General features: G+C 43.9%; 1 protein-coding gene across 3 annotated transcripts in view; it reads right to left on the bottom strand.

Moving 5' to 3' along the window:
* The window catches only part of EPS8 (EGFR pathway substrate 8, signaling adaptor), a 179312-nt gene that overhangs the window by 80205 nt on the left and 71798 nt on the right, over positions 1 to 27309 (bottom strand). For all 3 annotated transcript variants that reach the window (XM_087722840.1, XM_087722839.1, XM_087722841.1), the window contains one exon: positions 3054 to 3132. In XM_087722840.1, coding sequence (XP_087578966.1) covers positions 3054 to 3115 — 62 coding nt within the window. In that variant the 5' untranslated portion in view covers positions 3116 to 3132. The remainder of the gene's footprint in view (positions 1 to 3053; positions 3133 to 27309) is intronic.

Genomic DNA, 27309 nt, shown 5'->3' with positions numbered 1-27309 from the left:
CGAATGCGGTTTTGTGGTGGAACCATGCCATCCTGGTCAAGTGATTGTCCAGTCTATTTTTGAAAAGCTCCAGGGATGGAGCATTCATAACTCTGGGAGATGAACTGTTCTATTGGTTAATTGTTCTCACTGTCAGAAAATTTATTCTTACTTCTAGGTTGGATCTCTCTTTAACAAACTTTCACCCATTACTTCTTGTCTTGCCCTCTGATGCTTTGGAGAATAAGTCAATCCCCTCTTCTCTCTGACAGCCCCTCAAGTACTGTATTAGAAGACAATTGTCATGCTCCCTCCTAATCTTTCTTTTTGATAGATTCTTCTTCTTGTGCCATATCCGTCGTTGGCGATCCTATTTTTATCAACAGCCGCACGAAAAAGTGCTGTTGAATTTTGTCCAAACCAATCCCTTAGATTTTGATTTGATAGATTAGACATGCCTAATTCATTCATCATATGATTTGGCCTCCAACAATAGCTTTGCAGATTTTGAACCTATTAATAGAATCGTTCCTCAAACACATGATCATGAAAATAGAGATCATGCTTTGTCATTTTTCATATACACAAATAACTGTTTCTGGTTATTCAAGCTAAGATCAAATACATTTTGTTTGAGTATGCTTCTAAGAGGCTTGGAAATGTGTTTAAGATCAGACAATATGAAGTTCTTCTTTCAAAAACCAATTAATACATACAGATAAACCATAATTACTACAGCAGAATTCTAAAGTTTAGCATGAGCCACCCACATACGCCCATCTGTTCTTGTTTTCTGTGTATAAGGAAAGCTTCTAACAATTATGGCTGTTGTTCAGGGGGAAAAAAATTCAAAAGCCAAGGAGTTTGTAATGTTAAATGCATAGAAACAATATGTCTAATAATCATACACCTGAAGGAAAAAGAACCTCGGCTTTCTTTTTTTATTTTTTATTTGTAAACATCTTATTCTCTGCTTCAAGAAGCGTGCAAATAAATTACATATGGCTTTGGCTTCAACAAATGCCACCAGTCTCATCTGTTCAGATGCCAGAAATCACCAGCTCTCCCCCATTTAATGAAAGGGAGAAAAATAATTCTGTTGTCTAAACAGTAGGAAGTTGCCACCAGCAACTGATGTCATATGATGTTATCAATTGCTATCCATCTAAGTGTACATAAACCCATAAGGGAATTGTTTCTTTTTATCTATCAATCAGAATAGAGCTGGAAGGGACCTTGGAGGTCTTCTAGTCCAACCCCTGCTCAAGCCATATAGCATTTCAGACAGGTGGCTTGTCCAGTCTTTTTTTAAAAAAACCTCCAGTAATGAAGCATCTACAACATCTGAAGGCAAGCTGTTCCACTGGTCAATTGTTCTCTCTATTAGGAAGCTCCAATTCCAGGTTGATTTCTCCTTGATTAGTTTCCAAACATTGTTTCTTGTCTTTGCCTCCTGATCCTTTTGGAAAATAAGTTGACCCCCTCTTTTTTGTAATTTTAGAAGAGGAACTTTTTCTTATTCTGGAGAAAGCGTAACCCAGATCCTGGTATAAACTACTGTTTCTCCTCCTGCTTTGAACTCGGCTGCTAGAATTCAAAGCCGCCACCGCAAATGATGATCACTCCCAATCTTATCTGATCCCTCGGCTTCTTCAAAACCACAAAAGACTTAAACAGCTGGGTCACATGACCAAATCTATAGCAGGGACATGAAAAAAAAACAGTGGGTCTCTAAGACTTGTCAGATGATTAAAGTAGCCAGGGGCCCATCTGGTATGTATCAGTTGTGTTGTGGATACTAGAGTCACAATGAACATTCTGAAAATGAAAATGTTGTTCCTAACAAAGCTGGAGGCCACGAACTGGCAAAGCTGGGTTAAAGCAACAGTGTACCTCTGGATCTGTGATATATTGTGATATCTGCATACAGAGTTTGTGGAATAAAGAAGGAAATATTTGATTAAATATCTGAGATATAGAGTAGAGTAGAGTAGAGTAGAGTAGAGTAGAGTAGAGTAGAGTAGAGTAGAGTAGAGTAGAGTAGAGTAGAGTAGAGTAGAGTAGAGTAGAGTAGAGTAGAGTAGAGTAGAGTAGAGTAGAGTTATTTACTGGCCAAGTGTGATTGGACACACAAGGGATTTGTCTTTGGTGCAGATGCTCTCAGTGTACGTAAGGAGAATAAAATACATTCATCAAGAATAAAAAGACACAACACTTAGTGATAGCCAAGGTTACTAATAAGCTATCAAATTGTACTAGGAAACAAATAAAAACAATAGAAATTGAAAGATACAAGCAACATGCTTATAGCATGTGGAACCACACCCCATCCAGTCTGTGTAAAAACCTTTCTCCACAGAACCGGTCCCTGGTGCCCAAATGTTTGGGGGCTGTGGCCCTAAGCCAACTGGCAGAGCCAGATCTTTAAGCTCTTAAGAAAGGTCAGGAGGGTTGGGGCCGGCTTCTGACATTGGGGGTGATGGGGGCAAGATGTTCCATAGGGCACTGCAACAGCAGAGAAGGCCCTTCTCCTGGACACTGCTGGTCAGAATGATCATGCCCCCTCTGCTGGCATGAGTGGGATGGGACAATCCCAAATTGAAAGGGGTCAACAGCATTCTCTCTTCAGCCAAGGCTTCATGGAGCCTTGGCTGAAGAGAGAATTTTCTTGCTTCACTTCAAAAATCAAGTCTTTATGTGGGATGTATTTTTTTTAAAATTAAGAATAAAGAAGTGTTTCCTCTCCCCCTCGCCCCAGGTGGGTTGCTGCCAGTTTTACTACTGGTTTGCAACCTGCGCACCAGACACGCACTGCGCTCACGTGCACCGTTCAATATAAATTGTTCAATTTACAGTGAACTGCACACGCGCAGTCACTGAAATCCAAAATGGCGGTGGCCCAACTGGGAACTGGTTCGGGGGGCGTAGGAGGCCTGGGTCGCTGCCCATTCTGTGACCCAGGCCTGACTTCCACTACCGGTTTGGCTGAACCGGGCCGAACCGTCAGCAACCCACCTCTGCCCCCCACCATTTTATTTTTGCAAAATGCAGGACAGAAGGGATCCAATACTTACTTGACTTGAGAAGGATAATTTCCGTATACGTTGGGATGGGTGTTTGAAATATGCCCATTCATTCTGATCACCTCTTCCTCTGTGGGAATAAAAATAGGGAAAGGATGGGAAAATGAGAGATTCGCTTAAGACACTTATGAAAGTCTACAGAATTAGCCAATTATGACTGTGGGAAAACAGAGACCTTTTCAAAATAATGGTTTGCAAGTAATTTTCCACAGTATACACACACAGAGGCATGCATGTAGACACACACACACACACACACACACACACACACACACACACACAGAGCCAGATAGCATTTATTTAATTATTTTATCTCAAGGAATAACAGTTCCCCCAGCCAAGTGTGTTTGTCAGAGTGGGAAACAATGGTGAACATCAAATCTTCCTGAATTCTCCTTTATTTTACTACCTATTGTTTATTATTAGTTTAGTTTAGTTTAGTTTAATAAGATTTGTATGCCGCCCACTCCCTTGGGACTCTGTGCGGCTTACAGGCAAGTAAGAAGAAACATTTAAAAATAAAAAATACAATTATTAAAATTCCACATCATGCATTCCGTCTAAGTGGAGCTGGATATTGATCAACAGCCCCAGGCCTGCCGGAACAGCCAGGTCTTGGTGGCTTTACGGAAGGCCGGGAGGGTGGTAAGGATCCGGATCTCTACGGGTAGATCGTTCCAGAGGGCCGGCGCAGCTACAGAGAAGGCCCTCCTCCTTCTGTAGTATTCCCACTACAATCACATTTTTACAACCAGACAACTTAGCTGAGTTTACAAAAGTCCTTCCCAGGTACAGGTAATCCTCGCTTTACAACCAGAACTGAGCCCAAAGTTTCTATTCCCAAGGGAGACAGTTGTTAAGTGAATTTTGCCCCACATTTTACGACCTTTCTTGCCACCATTGTTAAGTGAATCTCTGCAGTTGTTAAATTAGCCATAGGGTTCTTAAGTGAATCGGCTCTCCCATTGAGTTTGTCAGAAGGTCGCAAAAGGGGATCATATAACCCTGGGACACTGCAATAGTCATAAACACGAATCAGTTCCCAAGGGCCCAAATTTTGATCAAGTGACCATAGGGATGCTGCAATGGTCATAAGTGTGAAAAACAGTCATTACTGCCAGTTCGGTGCATGCACGATTTGCGCACTCGCATGCATGCGCAGTTGCCTATAAATAGGTCTGCGCACTACATTAACAATGTTTTTAAAAGATGTTGTGGGGACTGGGGAACTGGTTCAGGGGCGTGGTGAGCCGGCCGTCCCTACTGGTTCGGCGACCCAGTCACCATTTCCACTACCGGTTCCATCAAACCGGTGCGAACCGATAGGAATCCACCTCTGGTCATAACTCACTTTTTCCGGTGTTGCTGTAACTTGAATGATCGCTAAATGAATTTTTGTAAGTTATACGTAAGAAGCATCTCTCCGGAAGATCTTTGATTTCATCAAGTTGCTGGACTGAAATTCACTCTCTTAATTAACTGCTAAAGTTGTATACAGTCAAAGCTCATCTACAGGTTATTTATTTTCCTGTACCAAAAAGTCAGGCGTTTCCCATTTTGGCAGAAGCGTTTGTGTGTCTACTAATCATCCTTTGTATTCTGGGAGAATAAAAACCAAACATCGTTGATCGTTCAAGGAGGGTTAAGGAGGACAAACTGAATTTCTATCTTTCCTGGCTTGTTTCCTTTTCTTTCCTGTTCTGAACCTCAGGGGAAGGTTGCCCTAAGACGTTTCGCTTCCTTTCAACTCCAAAAACTGTTTGATATGGGGGGGTGAGGATAGCAAACCAAACGGTATATTAATTACCAAATAGCTAATTAAGTGGTCTGTGGCCGTGATGGCAAACCTATGGCACACGTTCCACACAAAGCAGGGGTGGGTTTCAACCGGTTCGCGGCGGTCCCTGCGAACCGGTTGGTCGGCGAACCCGGAAGTAAGTAACTTCCGGGAACGGCGAAGGGCCCACCCGCGCGCCCGCGCTCCTTACCCGGTTTTGACGAGTTCTGTGCTTCCACGCATGCGCAGGACGCATACAGCGCCTGCGCGATCCTCCAGGAGCAGCTGGAGCATCGCACAGACGCTAGTACGCAAGCGTGCACCGCACGCGTGCGCGAGGACGCCGCACTCGTGCGCGAGGACGCCGCCGCCCTTGTTCCAACCGAACCGGTTGGAACGGGGCAAGAAACCCACCCCTGACACAAAGCTATACTTGGTGGCACACCAGCCTTCAGCTCTGTTGCGCATGCCGGCCAACTGATTTTTCGCCCTTCCAGAGGGCCAGGGAAGGCTATTTTTACCCTCCCCAGGCTTCAGGAAAGCTTCCGGAGCCTGGGGAGGGGACGTGCGGGCGTGCATGGGGGGGACCACACGCGCATGCAAATGTTGGCTGGGAGGGTTGAGTGGGCACACGGGCATGTGCGATAGCATGTGCGCGCACAATTTTGGCACGCTGTAAGAAAAAGGTTCACCATCACTGGTCTATAGCATACCCCAAGGTCAATGTTAGAGCACCTCAGCTTATATTGCTTGTGGAGACTGCCTCACTCTGCCTCGGGGTTTCTCAACATTGGCAGCTTTAAGCTGTCTGGACTTCCATTCCCAGAATTCCCCCAGGCACAGAATTCCCCACATCTTAGCTTGCTTAATAATAGGGCTGGTCGTGAGCTTGAGAAGAAGGTACTCGAGAAATATTTATGCCAGGAGGATCTGTCCATCTGCTCAACAGCTAAGAGTCTCCATATTAATTTTAACAAGATGGATTAATCCGTTGGTTTTAGTTCTGTTTCTGGCTGATGCCTTAACTCCTGATTTTACTGCTGTTCTTTTGTATAAAAGAGCTCAGCCATCAAATTTATTCACAGTGCTACACTAATTTACGTTATGATGTAAATAATAAACTGCCCAGAGTCCCTGGGAGTTGGGCAGCCTATAAATTTAATAAACAAATAATAAGGGCCCTCCTTGTGTGCCAACGAAGATGAAAAATTGCCACCGTTTAAAAAAAAAAAAAGCAATGAGCAAAAACAACTGTCACATAGATTTTTTTATTTTCTGTGAGTAAATCAGGGGAAGCAGCCTGGGAGATATGACAGGATCCCCTCAGGAATAACTACGTCTTTAAAGTCTTGTTAGCTGTGTGTGGCCCATAGGAACTGTTAAAAATTTATAAATACTGATCTATCAGTCCTGTTAGTTTAATATTGTCTACTGTGCTTAGCAGAGATCCCTGAGGAATTTGGCAAAAAATCCTTTACATTGTTCTTAATACCCAGTGACTTTTCAATGTCATGGCACTTCAAATATGAGTAACTGTATAGTATATAAACTAAAACAGGGTGAATTCACATATCAGGTTTAAAAACAAACAAACACGATGGCTTAATCTATCACATGAAGGAGATCATTATCTTTTTCGCTAAACAAACCAGTTTGGGGCTTAAGACCTGCTCGTATTCGAAGGGTCAACTTATTCAATACCACCTATTTTCCTTTTAATTAATATTTTAAACATCATGTAATTTTTTTAAAAAAACAACAATTAGCTTTCACGAATGCTTGCAGAAGAGCAAAATGATAGAAATCAAAACGACCCTCACTCAGTCATGAACCTTGGAGTACTCATCTCAAACAATTTAAGTCCCAGAGCTCACTGTAACAGCATTGCCAAAAAGGCATTAAGAGTTGTTAACCTAATTTTGCGAAGCTTCTTCTCCGGTAATATTGCACTGCTAACAAGGGCATACAAAACCTTTGCCAGACCAATGCTCGAATACAGCTCGTCTGCCTGGAATCCACACTGTTTATTGGACATTAATACAATTGAGTGGGTCCAGAAGTATTTCATGAGAAGAGTCCTCCACTCCTCTGCTCACAATAGAATCCCTCATGCCACCGGGCTTGAAATTTTGGGCTTGGACAACCTGGAACTACACTGCGTATGGTCTGACCTAAGCATAGTACACAAAATTATCTGCTACAACCTCCTACAAGTCAACGATTACTTCAGCTTCAACCTCAATAATACACGGGCAAACAATAGATACAAACTCAATGTAAACTGCTCCAAACTCGATTGCAGAAAATACGACTTCAGCAACAGATTGGTCAACGCCTGAATGCTCTACCTGACTCTGTTGTTACATCCTCAAAACCCTCACAGCTTCAACCTCAAACTGTCTACCGTGGCCATTCCTAAAAGGTCCAAAATAGGGCATGCATAAGCTCACCAGTGTACCTACCGTCCCTCTCCTACTGTCCCCATTTATTTGTACTCCTTTCCTTTTTTCATGTCCACGTTCATACTTATACCTGTTACCTTGTACATGTTTGACAAACTAAATAAATAAATAAAACAAATAAATAAAAACACATCTATGGACAAAGTGTTGCTGATGCATTAAGTCTCAGCCCTGACTAACATGCCTCTTAAATCCACCATAGTCCCAAAAACTGTTGATCTATTCTAGATAATGTCCAAGTTGGAGGTGGTATCGCCATAGAATATCAGCAGATCTTTTACTGCATGCAATCGGCTCAAATAATTATGGGGCAACAGAGTGCAACATAAATTAATGTAAGGACAAGTTCCTTTACTGAAACTGGGCTGCCATACAGATAATTTGGAGCCCATGGAATAGGGAAGACGACGTAGGGGAAGGAGTGGCAGAACCTGTGGGCAGAGTTAAAAGAGGGATCAATCTAGAATCCCTACATAGTCACAAGCGAACTAAATCCAACCCCCTTGAATTCCATTGACTCTTATCTAGCTCTTAGCAGGTGCTGAACGTTAATTGGGAATATTCCTGTGCATAGGCATGAATGGCAATAAATCCGTTTAATTGGACCTTCTTCGCATGTGGATCTGATCTTTCCAGACTGTCAGAAGGTAGTAATTTTGAAGGCTGCTATTTTTTTCAGAGGGGGAAGGAAATTGTGCTAATATAGAAGGTCCTCCAAACGAGACAAGATTCTGACAGCCCAGAATTCTTACTCAAATTCTTCTTAAAGCTGCCGTTGAATAATGTCTAATAGTCTAATGTAAAACTCCAGAAGGAGGTAGTGATAGTGCAAATTTTAGCGGGGAATATAAATCAGTCAACATGTCCGTAAATAAAATTGAAATAATACTGCTAAGGTCATTTGATGAATTGCATGGGATTTGATTTTCAGTTTCAATTAAGAGAGAGGGAGGGAGAGGGACAGAGAGGGAAAGATATCCAAAGACACCCTCAAGACTGGACTACTGCAATGCGCTCTACATGGGGCAGCCTTTGAAGAGTATTCGGAGACTTCAGCTCGTCCAGAATGCAGCTGCGCGAGCGATTGTGGGTGCACCTCGGTACACCCACGTTACACCTATCCTCTGCGAGCTGCACTGGCTATCGATCGGTCTCCGGATACGCTTCAAAGTGTAACTTATAAAGCCCTTCATGGTATTGGACCTGGGTACTTGAGAGACCACCTGCTGCCAATTACCTCTCATAGACCCGTTAGATCGCACAGGGTCGGCCTCCTCCGGGTTCTGTCTACCAGCCAATGCCATCTGGCTACCACCCGGGGGAGGGCCTTCTCTGTAGCAGCTCCGGCCCTCTGGAATGAACTCCCCGCGGAGATCCGGACCCTCACCTCTCTCCAGGCCTTCCGGAAAGCCGTCAAAACCTGGCTGTGCCGGCAGGCCTGGGGTTGATGAGTTTCCCTCCCCTCTCGACTGGTATGGCTGTGTGATTTTCGTGTATTTTAATTATGTGTACTGTTGTTTATGTTCCCTTTCCCCTTTGAGTTGTTCGCCATCCTGAGTCCCTCCCGGAGAAGGGCGGCATACAAATAAACCAAATACAAATACAATACAAATACCCAGAGAGAGAGCATGCACAGGAAAGATCTCTCTCTCTCTCTCTCTCTCTCTCTCTCTCCCTCTCTCTCTCTCTCTCTCTCTCTCTCTCCCCCAACCCACCTTACAGGGTTGTTGTGGGGAAAATGTTTGCAACCTTGAATAAGTTTTAAAGATAATAAAGGCGGGATAAAAATAATCTAAACAACACAGTTAATAGAATGCATGAATGAATCTTAAAGATGAGGTGCTGATCTTTCTTCTTGTTTGGGTTGTTGGCCTAGGTAACTACAAAAGGGCCACAAGCACGTCCAAATAAGGTTATACTTACTGTACGTAGTGTTTTCAAAGTTTCTCAAGGATTAACTTGCCTACTCTCAACCCCGTTACTATGTACACATTTCATCATAAAATAAAGCAAATAGGATCCTTTTAGGAATTTGTATAGTGCCTCGCGGAACACTAAGTGACACGTCCCATTCAAGCAAGCAAATAAGGCAGCATTTATTAACTATTCAATAAAACCGCAAGAAACATAATTCACAGTGCAGACTGAAATTTCAGTGTTGTCTCAAACAACACAACAGCCCATGCAATCCAACTGGGGTGCCTTTTTATGACTCCTAGAAATTTCCAAGACAACTAACCCATTGCATACTTGAGTTTTCATAACATCGTTGATGCTTCATTGGGGGCCATGCCTACACTGTGTCCTTTATGTGTTATGGTTCACAGGGCATCACAATGTGTCCTTCCCATGCTCTTTCGCTGGGGAATTTTCCTCTGTGCCAAAGTTTCTCAACTTTGGCAGTTTGAAAATGTGTGGACTTCAATGCCCATAGCTGGCTAGGGGATTCTGGGAGCTGAAGTCCCCTCATCTTCAAACTGCCAAGGTTGAGATACACTGCTCTATGCCATAATTTAGTAAAGATTGGTCTATCAAAAATTTTCCCTCAATTTCCCCAAAAGTCTTCCTTCATTGTCAAAAAAAATTTTCTATGACCTGTTCCTCTTGGATTTCTTTAGGGGGTGTATAAGAGCTACTTTAATGGCAGAAAGTGAAGAGGAACTAAAGACTCTTGATGCAAGTGAAGAAGGAGAGTGCAAAAATTGGCTTGAAACTCAACATTAAGAAAACTAAGATCATGGCGTCTGGCCCTCTCAATTCCTGGCAAATAGATGGGGAAGAAATGGAAGTAGTGGCAGATTTTATTCTCCTGGGCTCCAAGATCACCACAGATGGGGACTGCAGCCAAGAAATTAAAAGACACTTGCTCCTGGGGAGGAAAGTGATGGCAAATCTAGGCAGCATACTAAATAGCAGAGATATTACCCTGCCAACAAAAGTGCGTATGGTTAAGGCTATGGTTGTCCAGTTGCAATGTATGGCTATGAAAGTTGGACCATAAGAAAGGCTGAGTGCCAAAAAATTGAGGACTTTGGATTATGGTGCTGGAGAAGACTCCTGCGAGTTCCTTGGACTGTAAGGTGATCCAACTGGTCAGTCCTAGAGGAGATCAACCCTGACTGCTCTTTAGAAGGCCAGATCCTGAAGAGGAAACTCAAATACTTTTTGAGTCCACCTAATTAATGAGAAGGAAGGACTCCCTGGAGAAGAGCCTAATGCTGGGAATGATTAAGGGCAAAAGAAGAAGGGGACAACAAAGAATGAGGTGGCTGGATGGAGTTACCGAAGCAGTAGGTGTGAGCTTGAATGGACTCAAGAGGATGGTACAGAAAGGATTGGAAGAACATTGTCCATGGAGTTGCAATGGGTGCAACACAACTTCGCAACTCACAACAACATGAGCTACTTTATTAACTAGCCCTACAGGTAGTCTTTGAGTTATAACTGGTTGCTTAGCAACCATTAAGAGAGCCGAGGTGGGGCAGTGGTTAGAGTGCAGCACTGCAGGCTACTTCAGCTGACTGCAGTTCTGCAGTTCAGCTGTTCAAGTCTCACCAGCTCAAGGTTGACTCAGCCTTCCATCCTTCCGAGGTGGGTAAAATGAGGACCCGGATAGTTGGGGGCAATACGCTGACTCTGTAAACCGCTTAGAGAGGGCTGAAATCCCTATGAAGCGGTATATAAGTCTAACCACTATTGCTATTGCTATTAAAAGTTCAAACGGACTGACCTTGGAGCTACTTACAATCCCGACTTGAAGTTCCAACAATCTATCCCCTCCATGATAAATACTGTTGTAGGACTACCTATGGGGTTTTCAGTTTAGCCCTCAATTGATTTTTGGGATGGGGAGGGGGATGCTGTCAGGTCAGTTTTTGGCTCCTGGCAAATGCTTAGTCAGATTCCTTCAGTTTTCTTGGCAAGATTTCAAAAATGGTTTGTCATTGCTTTCTTTTTAGCACCGTGGAGGAGTGACTTGCCCAAGGTCACCCAGCTGGCATTGTGCCTAAGGTAGAACTAGAATCACGGCCTCCCAGTTTTTAGCATGCTCCCTTAACTACGGTACTGCACCAAACTGGCTATTCTGACCTAGGCTTCCCAAGAGCATGAAGCAAACTCCTTGTCCTGACAAAAATCCCTTTTATTAATTTACTGTGAATTCTGCTCATTCACATCCAGCAAAGTTTTTCGAGGGAGGATTTATAGTCACAGACCTTATCTGGCTTGGAGAGCTGGCAGGCCTGCAAAACTTGGCAAGGAGTCTTGGAGAGTCACGAATCAATTAAGCGAACTAATTGTCTCCTGCAAACTCCACTCCCCTGTCGCTCCTCTTTTATTTCCTCTGGGAGGAGCCATTCATTGTCCACCTGTGGCCTTACTCCAAAGTTGACCCCTGTTCTTTAGCTGTTCCTTTTTACTGGCAACTCTGTGCATGCGCACACTGGGAACAGGCTCCAGCTGTTCGTCTGCCTCACTGATGTTTGACTTTGAAGGCAGCTGATAACTGGCATCCGGCTCTGGCCCCCTCTCTGCCTCCGACACAGAGCCCTCATCAGAGCCTTCCCCAGACTCCAGGACTGGCCCATGTTCCTCCCCAACTTCCTCACTGTCCGAATCTGCTGCCAGCTCTGCTTGGCGGGCCATAACATTGGCTCTCTAACCCTTGATTGTCAATCTTTTAAAAGTAGCCAGCTTCTTATTTAAACAAGGTTACAGGTAAAAAGTGCAGAAGTTCTAGAAAAATCCTTCTTTTTGATGGATTTTAGCTATTCATCCCAACATACATCTGGTATTAGGGCAGAGCAGCTGAACTGCAGAATGATTTTTTTAAAAAAATAATTAAGAATGTTTGCTTTTTTAAAGGGAAGATAAAAACTGATATCAATTAATTTAAATAAGAAAAATAAAAAAAGAGAAAGCTAAAAGTGAAAGAGGAGGGGAAGTAAAAGTCAAGAAGCAAAAAAGAAAGGTGTAAAGAATTATAGCATTATAATTATAATAACAATTATCACTTTACCTTTTACTCTATGGTTACACTATAACACTGCTTTCTATAATCCAGTTTGTCTAATCATCACAACCATAAATCATAAAATCATGTTATTTTTGACACACAAACACACACACAAACACACACACATATACAAGGACTATCCACTCAGAAAAAAACATAGATGTTGTCTTTTCTCTGAATAAAAAATAATAATTTAGCCCCTCAGCTAAGTTCTGTCTTCTTCCCCAACCATTCCTCTATTCTGGGTAATGCTGAATCTTTCCATCTTTGTGCATACAATAATCTAGCTACAGTTATCATGTTGAATTGAAAAAATGAGGATTGACCTAAAATGTCTTTTGTTATTTGCATGACTGGTAACAACCGTCAAAGAGCATTTTATGGCTCAGCTCCTGGGCACAACGCCAAGGCTGTTGGCTCTCGTTCAAATCAAAATGTACTCTTTCCTCGAGTAATTAAAAATCATTTGCTAAATAAGGCCGTAAACATTCTGGAATAGAAATCCAGCAGGCCTTGGAGTTCCCATAATAGCACATTAAGTCAGAAAATTACAGCCATTTAGTTTGTCATCTCTCTATCCAGGGCAAGAAGAAATTACAGGGATGGGCTAAACAAAGAGACCACAAATAATTTCAAAATGTAAATCTGTAGTACAAGGTTCGGATCCCAACCAAGCTCGAAAAATTTCAAAAGAGGAATATCTATAAGCTGCTACGGGTTTGCCCGGGTTCAGGAGAACCTGTAGCTAACGTTATGGTTGGTTCAGAGAATCTCCAAATCCCACCCCTGGCTGGCCCCTCCCCTCCCAGGAGACTCCACGTGGTCCGTTTTGGATGAGAGGTAAGTGCGGAGGCTCGGGGAAGGGGAAAAATGGGCCTCCTGGAAGTTCGGGGAAGTCAGAAACGGGCCCGTTTCCAGCCTCCGGAGCCCAGGGGAAGCAATTTTTACCTTCCCAGAGGCTTGAGGAAGGCCTCTGGAGTCTGGGGAAGGCGAAAATGCCCCCCTCCTCACCGTGGTGCTGTTGTTGTTGCTCCATCCATCACTGGAGGTTTTTAAGAAGAGACTGGACAGCCACTTGTCTGAAATGGGATCTCCTGCTTGAGTGGGGTCGTGTTTGTGTGTGTGTGGACTAGACAATCTCCAAGCTCTCTTCCAACTCTGTTATTCTAGTATACGTCTAAACTTGCCCATGTATGGAGGTTACTTAAAATGGACTGAGAGAGCCACAGTTGAGATGTCTTACAATGCTGTTTGCAGGATCAGGATTATAAAAATCTTGGCAATGGAGGCACAGAAGAATTATACATTATTCTACTGGCAGCAGTATATAAACCTTAGTAAATTAAACAATAGCCAAGAAAACAAACATTGAAGAAATCAATCAGAATTCCAGTTTGAGGCACAGATATGCAGTAGGCTCAAACAATCCTATTTTGAAAACATTATGCAAAGACTTAGAATTAAAGGCATCTCTAGAGAGCTAAGAATGATGGTAGGATAGAGATGAAAAGGACCAACAGCAGCAAGGAGAATGGACTCATTTACAGTAATGATGGGTCCACCTGTAGAACACCTGAAAGACTTAGGGTTGGGCATAGATTCCTGCTGGAGAAATATCTCTCTCTTGAGGAGACCGTAATCAATCAAAGAAAGAAAGAATGAATTCCTTCATGTATATGGACTAAAATGTCAACATTGCACTCCCTTGGCACAATCTTTAGTTTGCACATCTTGTGCTTGAGGTATTTATTTTACAATTCTGGTTTAAACTAATAAAACACAAAAGAATGCCCAGCTCCCTTCGTTTTAAAGATTCTGGCTTGCCCAATACAGCAAAGCAATGATACCTTTCTTCCTAAAACATGTCTTTGAATTCAGGAAGCACCAAGCAAGCCAGCAATTTATGGCTAAAGGCAGTATTTTCCTGCTCATAAATCTGCCTTCAGGTATTTCGTGTCCTGCGTTCTTCAGAGGTGAAGTTATCCTTGAAGTTCCTTGTTTGTTGTTTAAATTGACTGGACAGAAGTGCAAATCGTTTAAACTGGCCAGGTAAGTCTGTAGGATCTAGAACAGGCTGGGTTTTTTCAGCTCCTTTCCAAGCTGAGGAATGCTTTGTTCACATCACAAGAAAGGCAACTGGATTAATAAGATGCCATATTTAGCACTCTGTACTAATTAAAGAACATTACTGTGAAATTTCCTATGCGCTGGATGAGTAATAATCCCTGAAACTCAAAGTGACTGTTAGGTAAATGTGAAATGTTGGGGTAGACTTAAGGGCACATTAAATCCCCAAACAGGCCTTCATTGGTGTTCTTAACGGCACAAGCAAATGCATGCACATGCCCAACACATGCACAAACATAGAGAGAGAGCAAAACAAAGACACAGCTGCAATTCATGCTAACAAAACACAGCTTCCTAGAAAACTGTTTTTCCCCTAAACCCACATATAAGTGCACTTTCTGCATAAATGTCTCTCTACTGAACCAGATAATATACAGATGGGAACCTAATTATACACACATAAAGTCTCTCGTCCGTTCACCATTTGTCTAATTTTCTCCCTCTCTGGATCCTGGGTATCCTCCTACCAAGAGGAGATACCAGGGGTGGGCTTCAAAGATTTTAGCAATGGGTTCTCTGCCCGGTTGCTGGGTGGCCATGGCCATGGTGGGGCATGGCCTAGTCGGTCTCCTGCACCACAGTGGTGTTTTTTTTCACCCTCCCTGGGGTCCGGAGGCTTTCCTCGAGCCTATGGGAAGGCGAAAACGGCCTCTTCCAGCCTCCCGGAACTTCCGGGAGGCCCATTTTTTGCCTTCCCTGAGCCTCCGCATGGGTCCTGTACTTACCTGACATCCCAAATTGGCCATGTGGAGACTCCTGTGAGGGGAGGGGCAGGCCAGCCAGGGGTGGGATTTGTGGGTTCTCCAAACTGGGCAGATTCTTAGCGAGGGGTTCTCCTGAACTCTGGGAGATACCCAGGAACAAACTACAAGGAACTCTGTGAGATCTTGTAAAGTCTCATTACTTGGGTCGGAAAACAATGCTGTATATACTCAGTAGTTGGGTTCTCCAGACTTTGAGAGAGTAATATATTTTCTACGCACAATTTGCCCAGGGTTCCTGAGGCTTCCCCAGTGCAAGTGGGACAGTGTTGGCAATTTGGGTGAGATTTGACTTTCAAAACCAGGTGCAAAAGAGCAGGGACACAAGTTATGTTCCAGTTAAACTGATTTATTGCTCATACCTATGCACAGGAATCTAGTCAACTAATGGTTAGCACTATTTTGATGCTAATGGAAATCAAGTGGGGTTGGACATAAGACCCCTTGTGGGAACATAGATACAAGCAGTCCTTGAGTTACAATTGAGCCCAAAATGTATGTTGCTAAGTGAGACCATTGTTAACCACGTTTGCTCCCATTTGATGACTTTTCTTGCCACATTTTTAAGTGAATCATTGCATTTGTTAAGTTAGTAACATGGTTGTTAAATGAATCTGGATGTCCCATTGACTTTGCTTGTCAGGTCGCAAAAGGGGATCACTTGATCTCCGGACAATGCAACCGTCATAAATATGAACCAATGGTCAGGTATCTGAATTTGGGTCATGTGACCATAGGGATGGTGCAATGATCGTTAAGTGTGAAAAAATGGTCATAAGTCACTCTTTTCAGAGCCGTCTTAACTTTGGACGGTCACTAAATGGACTGTTGTAAATTGAGGACTATCTGTACGCTAGGATGATTCCTCTTTTGACTCCACCTCCCAGCTCTACCACTCCTCCTCCGATGTGTATACATCAATGTACTTTTTACAGTTCTCTTCCAGTCAAACATATGGAATCCAAAATGGAACAATGTGAATGTTGTTCCTTTTTTGAGATCACAGTCACGACAGCCGTCACATGTTTAGAAAGGTAGAGTTGTGATTTTTTCAAATGAATAATATTCCCTACACCAAGATGCTCATTCATGATCCTTCAGTATTTTTAATAGTTCTAAGAAGTACCAGCTGTATCCCTGAATTTCAGTTTTTGGTGGCTGCCAAAAAAAAACACCAAAATTGGCTTAAGGCCACCCTCTGTTGAATAGTAGATGTAGGAAGTGTGTCATCTGACTAAAATATAAAAAGCCTTGCAAAAATTTGAGAAATCATTTGTAAAAGCTCCGGTTTCATCTTACTCTCTGCATGAAACTACATTTATAAATAAAAATAAAACAAAGCACGCAATTCTGCATACGGTACTTATTTTTTTTACTCAACAGATTTGAGATTCAAGGGGAAATATGGAACTCCTTCAAACATGCAAACTATGTTCTTCTGTGCATTTTAAGTGAGAGGTTCCCTCAAATTAGCCCATTTTGAGAATTCTACTGAAGGTAGCAGATCCGTCCTTTTCTCTCCCTGAGCTGGATTTGTATGAGTAAAGCTATCTATGAAATCTAGCTTTTTTAATCTGGTTTACAGATTAACAGAGTTGGAAGGGAATTTGTAGGTCATCTAGTCCAGCATCCCCCCACCCAAGCAGGAGACCCTACACGATTTCTGACAGATGGCAGTCCAGTCTCTTCTTGAAAGCTTCCAGTGATGAAGCTCCCACAACTTCCAAAGGCAACTTCTGTTCCATGGGTTGATTGTTCTCTCTCTGTCAGAAAATTCCTCCTTATTTCTAGGTTGAATCTCTCCTTGCTCAGTTTCCATCCATTATTTCTTCTCTGGCCTTTGGGTGCTTTGGAAAATAGCTTGGACCTCCTCGTCTCCATGACAACCCCTCAAATATTGGAGCACTGCTAGGATGCCACTCCTAGTCCTTCTCTTCACTAGACTAGCCATGCCCAGTTCCTGTAACCAATCTTCATATGTTTTAGTCTCCAGTCCCCTAATTCTCCTGGTTGCTCTTCTCTGCACTTTTTCTAGAGTCTCAACCAGACGCTTCCATGTAAAGTTGCTCAGGAGTTCAGGGAAATGTAAGTACGGTTTTGGCCTCCACCCATAGCTGAATATCTGAAGAAAGTTGTTGAGATGATCTGGAAAAAACTCAGCACCTCATCTATTTCCTTCATGCAGGGCAATGCTCCCCCTTCCATCCAGATCTGAAGGAACCCAAATAAAATTTGTCTCTTGAAATTGCAGAGAAAGAAGAAAGGACAAGAAGAATAAGTTCATGCAAGTCAAAAAAAGAAAGAGTGGGAAATGTGTTTTGATGCTCTAATTACTAATTATATTAGCACATATTTTTTTAGCACAATATAGACAACTGTTGTGGCCCAGCAGGAGTCGTTGGAGCTGCCATCAGACTCCGACAACGAGGGGCCCTATGAGTCAGCTCTGGAGGATATGGAGGACCCTGGACAGGGTTCCGACTCCGAGCAGGGCACAGAGAGGCTGGTTGGCCACCAGGAGGCGCATGAGCCTTGGACCAGTGGGGAGGAGACAAGGGAGAGTGATCCGGATGCCAGCAGTGAGTTGTTCCTGGATGCCCAGCACCGAAGAGCTAATAGGCGTCAGGAACAGTTGCGCAAGTACAGGAGGTAATTGCACTCAGCTGGTGGTCATTAGGCTCCTCTCCAGACTATAATAAGGACTGCTTGTGCACACACCCCTCCTGCAGAAGTCAACGCAGGAAGTAATGTTGGAGAACAGAATTGTGAGCTTGGCAGGCTGGATTGCTGCCAAGACTTATCTGTGTTGGATTGCTGCCAAGGACCTGTCTGTATGTTAATAAATTATGGAAAGTATCTTTGACTCGGAGTGTGCTGGTGTGGGAAGAGGGGGGTCAGAACAGACAACCTATAATCTGTAGACCACAAAGGGCCTTTAGATCTTTTCTTTTCTCTGTAGCCCTTAAAAGTTCCATGTCAGCATTGCTCCTTTTTTCCTGATTTTAGGAAAGCCTCTAAAGATATGACATACTGTAAAGGTAAAGGTTGCCCTCGCACATATGTGCTAGTCGTTCCCGACTCTAGGGGGCGGTGCTGATCTCCGTTTCAAAGCTGAAGAGCCAGTGCTGCCTGAAGATGTCTCCGTGGTCATGTGGCCGGATGACTAAATGCCGAAGGCGCACGGAACGCTGTTACTTTCCCACCAAAGGTAGTTCCTATTTTTCTACTTGCATTTTTACATGCTTTCGTTAGGTTGGCAGAAGCTGGGACAAGTAACGGGAGCTCACTCCTTTACGCGGTGCTAGAGATTCGAACTGCCAAACTGCCGCCCTTTCTGATCAACAAGCTCAGTGTACTAGCCACTGAGCCATCGTGTCATAACATACTGACATATGTCATGACATATGACATACTGACATATCTTTTAACATTTCAGAAAGTAAATGTACAGTTGCAAGAAAATGTGAGCCCCTAGCCTAATGACTTCTCCAAGAGCTAATTGGAGCCAGGAGTGAACCAACCTTGACTTTAATCAGTGTGATGATATTGGATGTGTTGCTGACAGCTGTCCTGTCCTTTAAAAACACACACTGTTTTGGGTTTACTGGTTTCAAGAAGCACTGTCTGATGTGAACCATGCCTCGCAGAAAAGATCGTTGTGCAGGTCTGATCTGCAACTACAGGAAACGTTTGGTTGAGGTTATTGCTGCCAAAGGAGGGTCAACCAGTTATAAAGTCCAACGGTTCACATACTTTTTCCTCCCTGCACTGTGAATGTTTACATGTTATGTTCAATTAAATCATGGTAACATCTAATGTTTGTGTAGTATTATTTTCAGCAGACTGTTTGTCTATTGTGACTTAGATGAAGTTCAGAGCACATTTTATGACCAATTCATGCAAAACTCTACATAATCCCAAGGGGTTCACATACTTTTTCTTGCAACTATAGTAGGTATTCAATAATTTGGAAAAACCTCCCTCCAGATCCTCAGAATGATGCCAACACCATCATGCCATCTTTAAACTCATTTCAGCATTTAATCACTGCTTTAGCGTTACAGTTAATATCCAGTGTTTGCCCCCCACCCCCAAGCAGCACTGAAAGTATGTTCACCTAGGAATAGATGAGTTTAAGAGTTATTTTATAGCCCTGTGGTTCAGTTTATCGGAGAATTGGAATTGTAATCTCAGCAACACTGTATGTGGAAGGCACTTCAGTTTAGCTGGGAATTGGAAGATTCCTAGTCTCAGCATATCTGGGAAGCCCAAGGTTGGTCAAGTTACTGTAGACAAATTCATTAAAGAACATCCTCTCAACATCTGTTCCGTTGCCACGGCAGCTAAACTGAACCCACATGTTTAAAAAGAGAAGAGAAGAGCTGATTATGGAGTTAAAACACCAAACTACCATTGTCTATGTGCTTTCATGACAACCCGATGGAGAGAGTTGGGCCTTGATTTAAATAATCAAGGCAGTTCTTAGAACAGGGGTATCAATCTCAGTTTCATTGAGAGCTACATCAGAGTTGTGCTTGATCTCGGGGGGGGGGGGGGCAGAGTGGGCCTGGCCAGCTCAACGTGTTGGAGGTGCCTGTGTTCGCCAGAGTACTCTGTCAGCAAAAACGGACTCCCGAGCTTCGTTTCCGGCTGTGATGGCCTCTTGCAACAATCTGCCAGTAAAATTGGAGCTTGTAAGTGCCACGTGTGGCCATCCTGAGCTCAATTTTCACTGGCAGAGGCACTGTGGGCTGGTCCTTTGCTGTTTCCAGGATGGGCCCACGGGCCAGATTTAAGCACCCCACAGGCCGTATCCAGCCCCCAGGCCTTGAGTTTGACACCCCTGTCTTAGAATGTTTGGCATTATTTGTAAGCCATCTATTTCGCCTTGAAAAAAAAATCAGGGGAGAGAGAATCTGATTGGGATGTCAATGATTGGGAGATTCACTATAGGCCAAAAGAGGCTGACAATCAAGCAGGTAAAAGAATAACACAACCAGCTATCAGGTTTAAATCAGGCTGGCCAGAGGCTACCCATGAAGTTTTTGGAGGACAAAGAGATGCAGAGGCAAGGTTGATGGCCTGCAGAATAACCAGAGGGCATGAAATTTGTGGAAGAGAGGCGGTATGGTCCAGGGATTAAGGCACTAGGCTAAAAAGCAAAAGACCGTGAGTTCAAGTCTCGCTTTAGCCATGGAAGCCAACTAGGTGACTTTTGTGCTAGTCACACTCTCTCAGCCCAACCAATCTCCCCGGTTTGTTGTTATGGGGAAAAGAGGAAGAGGAAGGCATGTTGGATATGGCTGTTGCCTTCATCAGTAAAATAATGAAGGCAGGTTGCAAAGAGATAAATAAGAAGTAGACTGTCCTGGTTCTGGGGTAGAGGGGGCTCTTGCTTGTTTTACAAGCCACTGTTAAACCTATGACCTAAGTGTAGTACACAAAATTATCTGCTACAATGTCCTACCTGTCAACGACTACGTCAACTTCAACCTCAATAATACATAATCAAACAATAGATACAAACTCAAGGTAAATGGCTCCAAACTCGATTGCAGAAAATACGATTTAGTACTCGTGGTCAATGCCTGGAATGGGTTCACTGACAAATGCGTGCTCGACAAAAGCACACCGACGAAACCATGGCGAGAAAACTGTAAGGTCGAAATCGCGCTGACGAATGCATGCAGAAACGCGCTGACAACAGCGCGCTGATAAAAGCGCGCCTTCAACAAACAACTAATAACAACCTAATAACCCTAACCCTAACCCTATCCCTAACCCTATCCCTAACCCTAAACCTAATCCTAAACCTATCCCTAAACCTAACCCTAAACCTAACCCTTACCTTAACTTAAATCGTGCTTTTGTGGGCGTGGTTTTGTCAGCACGTTGTTGTGGGCGCATTTATGACGTCGTGGTTTTCTAGCCGCGGTTTCGTCGGCGCGCTTTTGTCATGCGTGCATTTGTCGGGTCACGCCTGGAATGCACTACCTGACTCTGTTGTTTCATCCTCAAACCCCCATAAGTTTAACCTAAGACTGTCTACTATTGACCTCATCCCATTCCTAAGAGGTCTATAAAGGGGGAGTGCATAAGCGCACCAGCATGCCTACCATCCCTGTCCTAATATTCCCTTTATTTGTATCCATTTCTTGTATTCATAATCATGTTTATACTTATATCTGTTATCTTTTACATGTTTGACAAACTAAACAAACAAATAAATAAATATTTTAGGCTGCCGTGTCTTTCACAATGTCAGACAATCAACCCATAGGCGAGAAAGGTCCTCAGACCATCCAATGGGAGCTGCAAAAAAGCCTTGAGAGCTGTAAGCAGAGAATTGGGGGGGGGGGGGGGAAGAGAATCCTTCAATCACCACGGTAAGTGTTGCGTCTTTCAAGGCATCCGTTTCTCATGCTGTAACATCCATTGGCGAGATTACGAAGCGCAAGTCTGTTTATCCTTGTCACCGTGATTATCTCGAATTCGCAACCAACACTGAACAGAGGCTGCTCCAGGATGGGGAGCAAACAGTAATTTCCTGTAGCTGTTCAAACGGATACCCCTGTGACGGCTGTTGATGGCTGTTGGTATTTGGCTTAGAAGTAATTTATTTGTCCCTCAAATCCAGCTCAACAGCTTCATTCCAGAAGGAAGATTTTTTAAAATATTTTCTTCACATCTAAATAGAGGCTTTGTGTTTTCTTTTTAAAAAGTCCACTTTCTCAGCTACTCTCCGCGTAGATTTTTTCCCTTGATCCAACTAGGGATGTTAAGCAGCTAGGCCCTGTCGACATGTTGCGTTATCTGATTGCATAAGCCTTCTTTTTTCCTTGGGTTTTTCTTTTTTTAACTGATTTCTTCTGCTCCCCAAGTGCTTCCAACTGCCATTTCCTAAGGCTCGGTTTTTAAACATTCATCGGAAGACAGGAAATAATTAGGCTTCCCCCACATATCGTTTCACTCAAAATAGCAAAGGGAAAAAAAGCCGACTTAAATCTCGTGCATTTATATCCATAATGAAATTGCTATAATGAAATGCTTTTGAGATTTCTCTGCAAAGGAATGGCAGAGCTTTGATGATGAAGAGGTCCTGAGGCTGGGAAGCGAGAGAAGAAAGGTGAGATGGGAAAAGATTTGGGACAGATGTTACATGGATGCCCTTAAAATAAATGCTAATTGGTCATCATTATAGGATTTTTTTCACAGACTTCAACATAAGCGTTAGATCTCCAATGCTTCACAAGTACAGGTCTAAAACATATCAAGAGGTAGTAATCAGTGGTGGGATTCAGCCAGTCCGCACCTATTCGGGAGAACTGGTTGTTAACTTTCTAAGCAGTTAGGAGAACCGGTTGTTGGAAGAAATCTCATTTTGTGTTTTTTTCCACTTTGCAGGGCTAATCCTGTAAGGAAGGCAGGAAGGAAACATTTTGGCGTTGTTTCTAGCCTAATCTTTGTTGCCCTGCTTACAGAAACTGCCTCTCTGGTTAACCCTTATGACATTGTCACAGCTAAGGCGAAGCGCCCATCAATCTGAGTGACATTGAGTTGGCCACACCCACCCGGTCACATGACCACCGAGCCACGCCTACCCAGCTGGTCATTAGGGCAGAGAACCAGTTGTTAAATTATTTGAATCCTACCACTGGTAGTAATGTACGTATAGTATGCCTTAGCAATAGCAGTTAGCAATAGCAGTTAGACTTATATATACATTCATTTCTGAATGGAACTTTTCTGTGACTTTTGGGGTTTCATAGCTTCATAGGGCTTTCAGCCCTCTCTAAGCGGTTTACAGAGTCAGCATATTGCCCCCACCGTCTGGGTCCTCATTTCACCCACCTCGGAAGGATGGAAGGCTGAGTCAACCTTGAGCCGGTGAGATTAGAACTGCCGAACTGCAGATAGCAGTCAGCTGAAGTGGCCTGCAGTACTGCACTCTAACCACTGCGCCACCTCGGCTCTACCTCGGCCTTCAAAAAAAAAAAAGATCATTAAAAAAAACCCCAAAGTCACAGAAAAGTTCCATTCAGAAATGAATGTATTTAATCAACTTTCATAAAACGCTAAGCCCATTGAAACACAGTGTCATTGAAAGGCAGGGTGGAAGAAAAATAAAAGAGAGCTTAATTATTTGTTCACATGTCAACAGATTCGTTCATAAATCTGGAAAACCCATTTGGCTTCAGACCAGATTTCATGCAATTCACTGAAGATCGAGCAAGTTTATGGAAAAAGCTTTGCTATACTAGAACTCTATACATCACATAGATTGGAATTATGGGATTGCCCCAACACAACTGGAAGATACCAGCAAGTCTTTTTAGTTTCCCCATAAAAGCCAAAGGTTCTATTAACTTAAAGCACTTCTGTGACCCAACATCAGGAATAGAGAGCCAAGGTGGCGCAGTGGTTAAATGCAGCACTGCAGGCTACTTCAGCTGACTGCAGTTCTGCAGTTCGGCTGTTCAAATCTCACCGGCTCAAGGTTGACTCAGCCTTCCATCCTTCCGAGGTGGGTAAAATGAGGACCCAGATTGTTGGGGGCAATATGCTGACTCTGTAAACCACTTAGAGAGGGCTGAAAGCCCTATGAAGCGGTATATAAGTCTAACTGCTATTGCTATTGCTGCTAACTACCATGTTTCCCTGAAAATAAGACCTCCTCGGATAATAAGCCCAATCGGGCTTTTGAACGCATGCGCTAAAATAAGCCCTCCCCTGAAAATAAGGCCTCTCTGAAAATATTGCAACACAGCAGCAGCCATGAGATGACCTCGCTCATCACTTCCTGCGCCTTAAAAATAATAAGACCTCTCTGAAAATAAGGCCAAGCGCTTATTTCAGGGGTCGAAAGAAAATAAGACCCTGTCTTATTTTCAGGGAAACATGGTAATAACACCTTTGGTCAAATGTTCTGGCTTGCCAATGTTCCCCCAGAAGATAGGATCAACCACAATCTTGTATCTACGTTCCAGATTATTTCCTAAAAAGAGTCAAACGTATGACTGGCTCAGTTTATTATTTTCTCGAGGCAATGGAAACTGCCCTGACATTTGTTTCCTCTGCTTCATTCTCTTTCTGTGGGCTTTTCCTGGTTTATTTGTTTTGCATGCTATTCCTTTTCCTCCAGCTCTGAAAAATTATTGTGCTTGCTAAGCTAAGACCGCGGGGCAAAACGGATCGAGCTACCAAGATGCGCCTGCAGAAATCTTGTCAGCACTTTCAACACCTGCTCTCAGCTTCTCCAGAGGACAAGCAGAAGGCCTGTGCATGGTTAGGCTTGTTGGGGGAAAATGTCAAGAGAAAATCCCTCCAGACAGAATGACAATATATAAGGCTGCGTAGGCAGTGGTTGGAAAACATGTAGTAGTGATTGTAACAAGACAACAAAAAAAAAAGAGTAGGCGTGGAGATGCCAACATCCATTCCGCACAATTGGTAGCTTTGTGCCAAGTAGAAAGAAGAAGATAGCAATGGAAAGCTCTTGGGGTGAATATGATGTGTGGGGTGCATTTCCATGGGGCATGTCATGAGAGATGCAATGGGGGGGGGTGATGAGAAAATTGTTCCAGCGGATGGAGGATCTGCAATTTGGTAGCATGGCACTTATGTCAGAATCACTGAGGTTCTTTCTGGGTTGAAAGGATTAGCCGGTGACATCACCGCTGCCTAGGAGATGCCCGGTTGAGGGCTCCTTTCATGTCCCTGGCAGGAGCTGGAGTGAAGAACGGGAACTCAACGCCACCCAGTGGTGGGTTTCAAAAATTGTTGGAACCTACTCTGTGGGTGTGGCCTCCTTTGTGGGAGTGGCTTGCCGCCCATGTGGCTGGATATGAAATTATGAATTAGTACTTAGGTCGGTCCTATTCAGAAACTCTGGCATTGAAGCATGCAAGTCTTAAAGCTGTCAAGTTACAAGATCCTTGCCAGTGGTGGGTTTCAAAAATTTGTGGAACCGCTTCTGTAGGTGTGGCTTGCTCCCCGGGTCCACTAATGGAACCTCTTCTAACCGGTTCGGTAGATTTGACGAACCGGTTCTACCGAATAGGTGAGAACTGTTAGGAACCCACCTCTGACGCCACCCCACTCCAGCACTTGAACGCAGGATCACTAACCTCCAACCCAGGATCTCGAACGCAGGATCACTAACCTCCAACCAAGCATCCTAACCATGCGAGCCGCCATGCTCCTTTTGCAATTTTGGTAAGGTTCCCCTTTCTATGGTAACCCACAGTCTCAATCTGTAGGATAAGGTACAGGATTGCTGTTTGCCTTTGCCTCAAACTCCTCACCAGGACCTCAGCCTTCACAGAGTCCTTAATCAATAAGATCTTGTTCCTCCATGATACGGAATAAGCGGATCTGATTTGAATCAGGGAGGTTTCATTGGGCAAGGAAAGGGATGCAGTCTTTCCTCAGTTTTCCCATCAGGACTTTGGTGATCCAGCGGCCTTGATGTCAGGGTTAGGGTGATGGACTGCTTGTCAGACTCTGGCTGTGGACACAAGAGCTACCTTGAAGATGACTGGAGGGTGTGACTGGCTTTGTGTTGTGTTAGGCTTTTGAGACAGGATGGGATGGCTGCTAGTACTGACTGCAGCAGGTCTTCCTGAACTCCTGGATGTCATCAAAACATTGGTGGTGAATCCCTTATGTCTTAGTCGCCTAACCATAGTGGTTGGGATCTGGATGGTCTTGGGAGCTTGTAGTGGCCATGTTGACTGACCCAGATCTCAGAAACATTACATGTCAGACCTGGCATTTACTCCAGGTAATAGAGGTCATCCTACTCAGGAGTTCTTTGTGGCGGTAAGAGCGTCATAGTCTGTGTATTTCTCTTTGAGCTGCAGTGACACTGTGGTTAGAAGGCAGTACTGCAGGCTACTTCTGCTGACTGCCGGTAGCCTGCAATTTGGCAGTTCGAGTACCACCCAAGGTTGACTCAGCCTTCCATCCTTCCGAGGTGGGTAAAATGAGGACCCAGATTGTTGGGGGCAAGAGGCTGACTGTAAACTGCTTAGAGAGGGCTTTAAAGCACTGTAAAGTGGTATATAAGTCTAAGTGCTATTGCTTGCGGTATCTGCAAACTTGTATCCAGCAGCTTTGTTCAAAGCACTGTAACTTATTTGCTTCTGGGGACGAATAAGTTTCTCCTGCAGGTTCCATATCGCAACTGCAAAGTTCCTTGCAGATAAAACCTTTGGCATTTTTTTTAATATTGGATACCGCATTGTTTACTGACATGAGTCAGGCCATGGTTACTCACGATTCTATTGAGCATGTGGAGACTGGAGACATGGTTAAGGCTCTCCATGACAAGAACTCTGCCAACTGTAAGCTCAATGCATGCCACACCTTGCACACGTGAACAGGGTATCCATGGGTAGACTCAAGGAAATGATTAATACCTGTTTCAGGTGTTAATCATTTCCTTGATTAAAGAAATCTGAGCCACGCTGACCTCTGCAGGGAACACCTCTTGATGCAGCCACCTTAAGGCAACTACTGGCTAATTTCCACCCTTTCTTCTTTGGGGGAAGATTTTGGAGAAGATCTTGGAGGAAAGAGAATGTCTAGATCCCTTAAAATCAGGAATCAGAGCCGGTCATCAGATGGAAAGATGAATGGTTGCTCTGGGTTACTACCTCTGCCGCAAGCAGGATGGAAGATATATTTCTTCACTAGTTCCCACCAGCGTTTGACACCATGGGCTATGAAGTCTTTCTGAGTTTTCTGTTAAAATTGGGCATGGGGGAAGTCTGCAATGATTGTGCTCTTAAATAGGAGCATTCACATACTTTACATTCCATCCAGGGGTGGGTTTCTCGCCCCGTTCCAAACGGTTCGGTTGGAACGGGGCTGGCAGCGTCCTCGTGCATGCGCGTGGTGCATGCATGCGTACTAGCGTCTGTGCGATGCGCCAGCTGCTCCTGGAGGATCGTGCAGGCGCTGTATGCGTCCTGCGCATGCGTGGAAGTACAGAACTCGTCAAAACCGGGTAAGGAGCGCGGGCGGGCGGATGGGCCCTTTCGCCGTTCCCGGAAGTTACTTACTTCCGGGTTCGCCGACCAACCGGTTCGCAGGGACCGCCGCG

Source organism: Thamnophis sirtalis, unplaced genomic scaffold (genome assembly GCF_051295495.1).
Source record: "Thamnophis sirtalis isolate CommonGarterSnake01/CBP01778 unplaced genomic scaffold, rThaSir2_p1.2 scaffold_9, whole genome shotgun sequence".
Classification (NCBI taxonomy): domain Eukaryota; kingdom Metazoa; phylum Chordata; class Lepidosauria; order Squamata; family Natricidae; genus Thamnophis; species Thamnophis sirtalis.
Note: the sequence above shows the minus strand (reverse complement) of the source record. Positions and strands in the feature narration are given on the sequence as shown.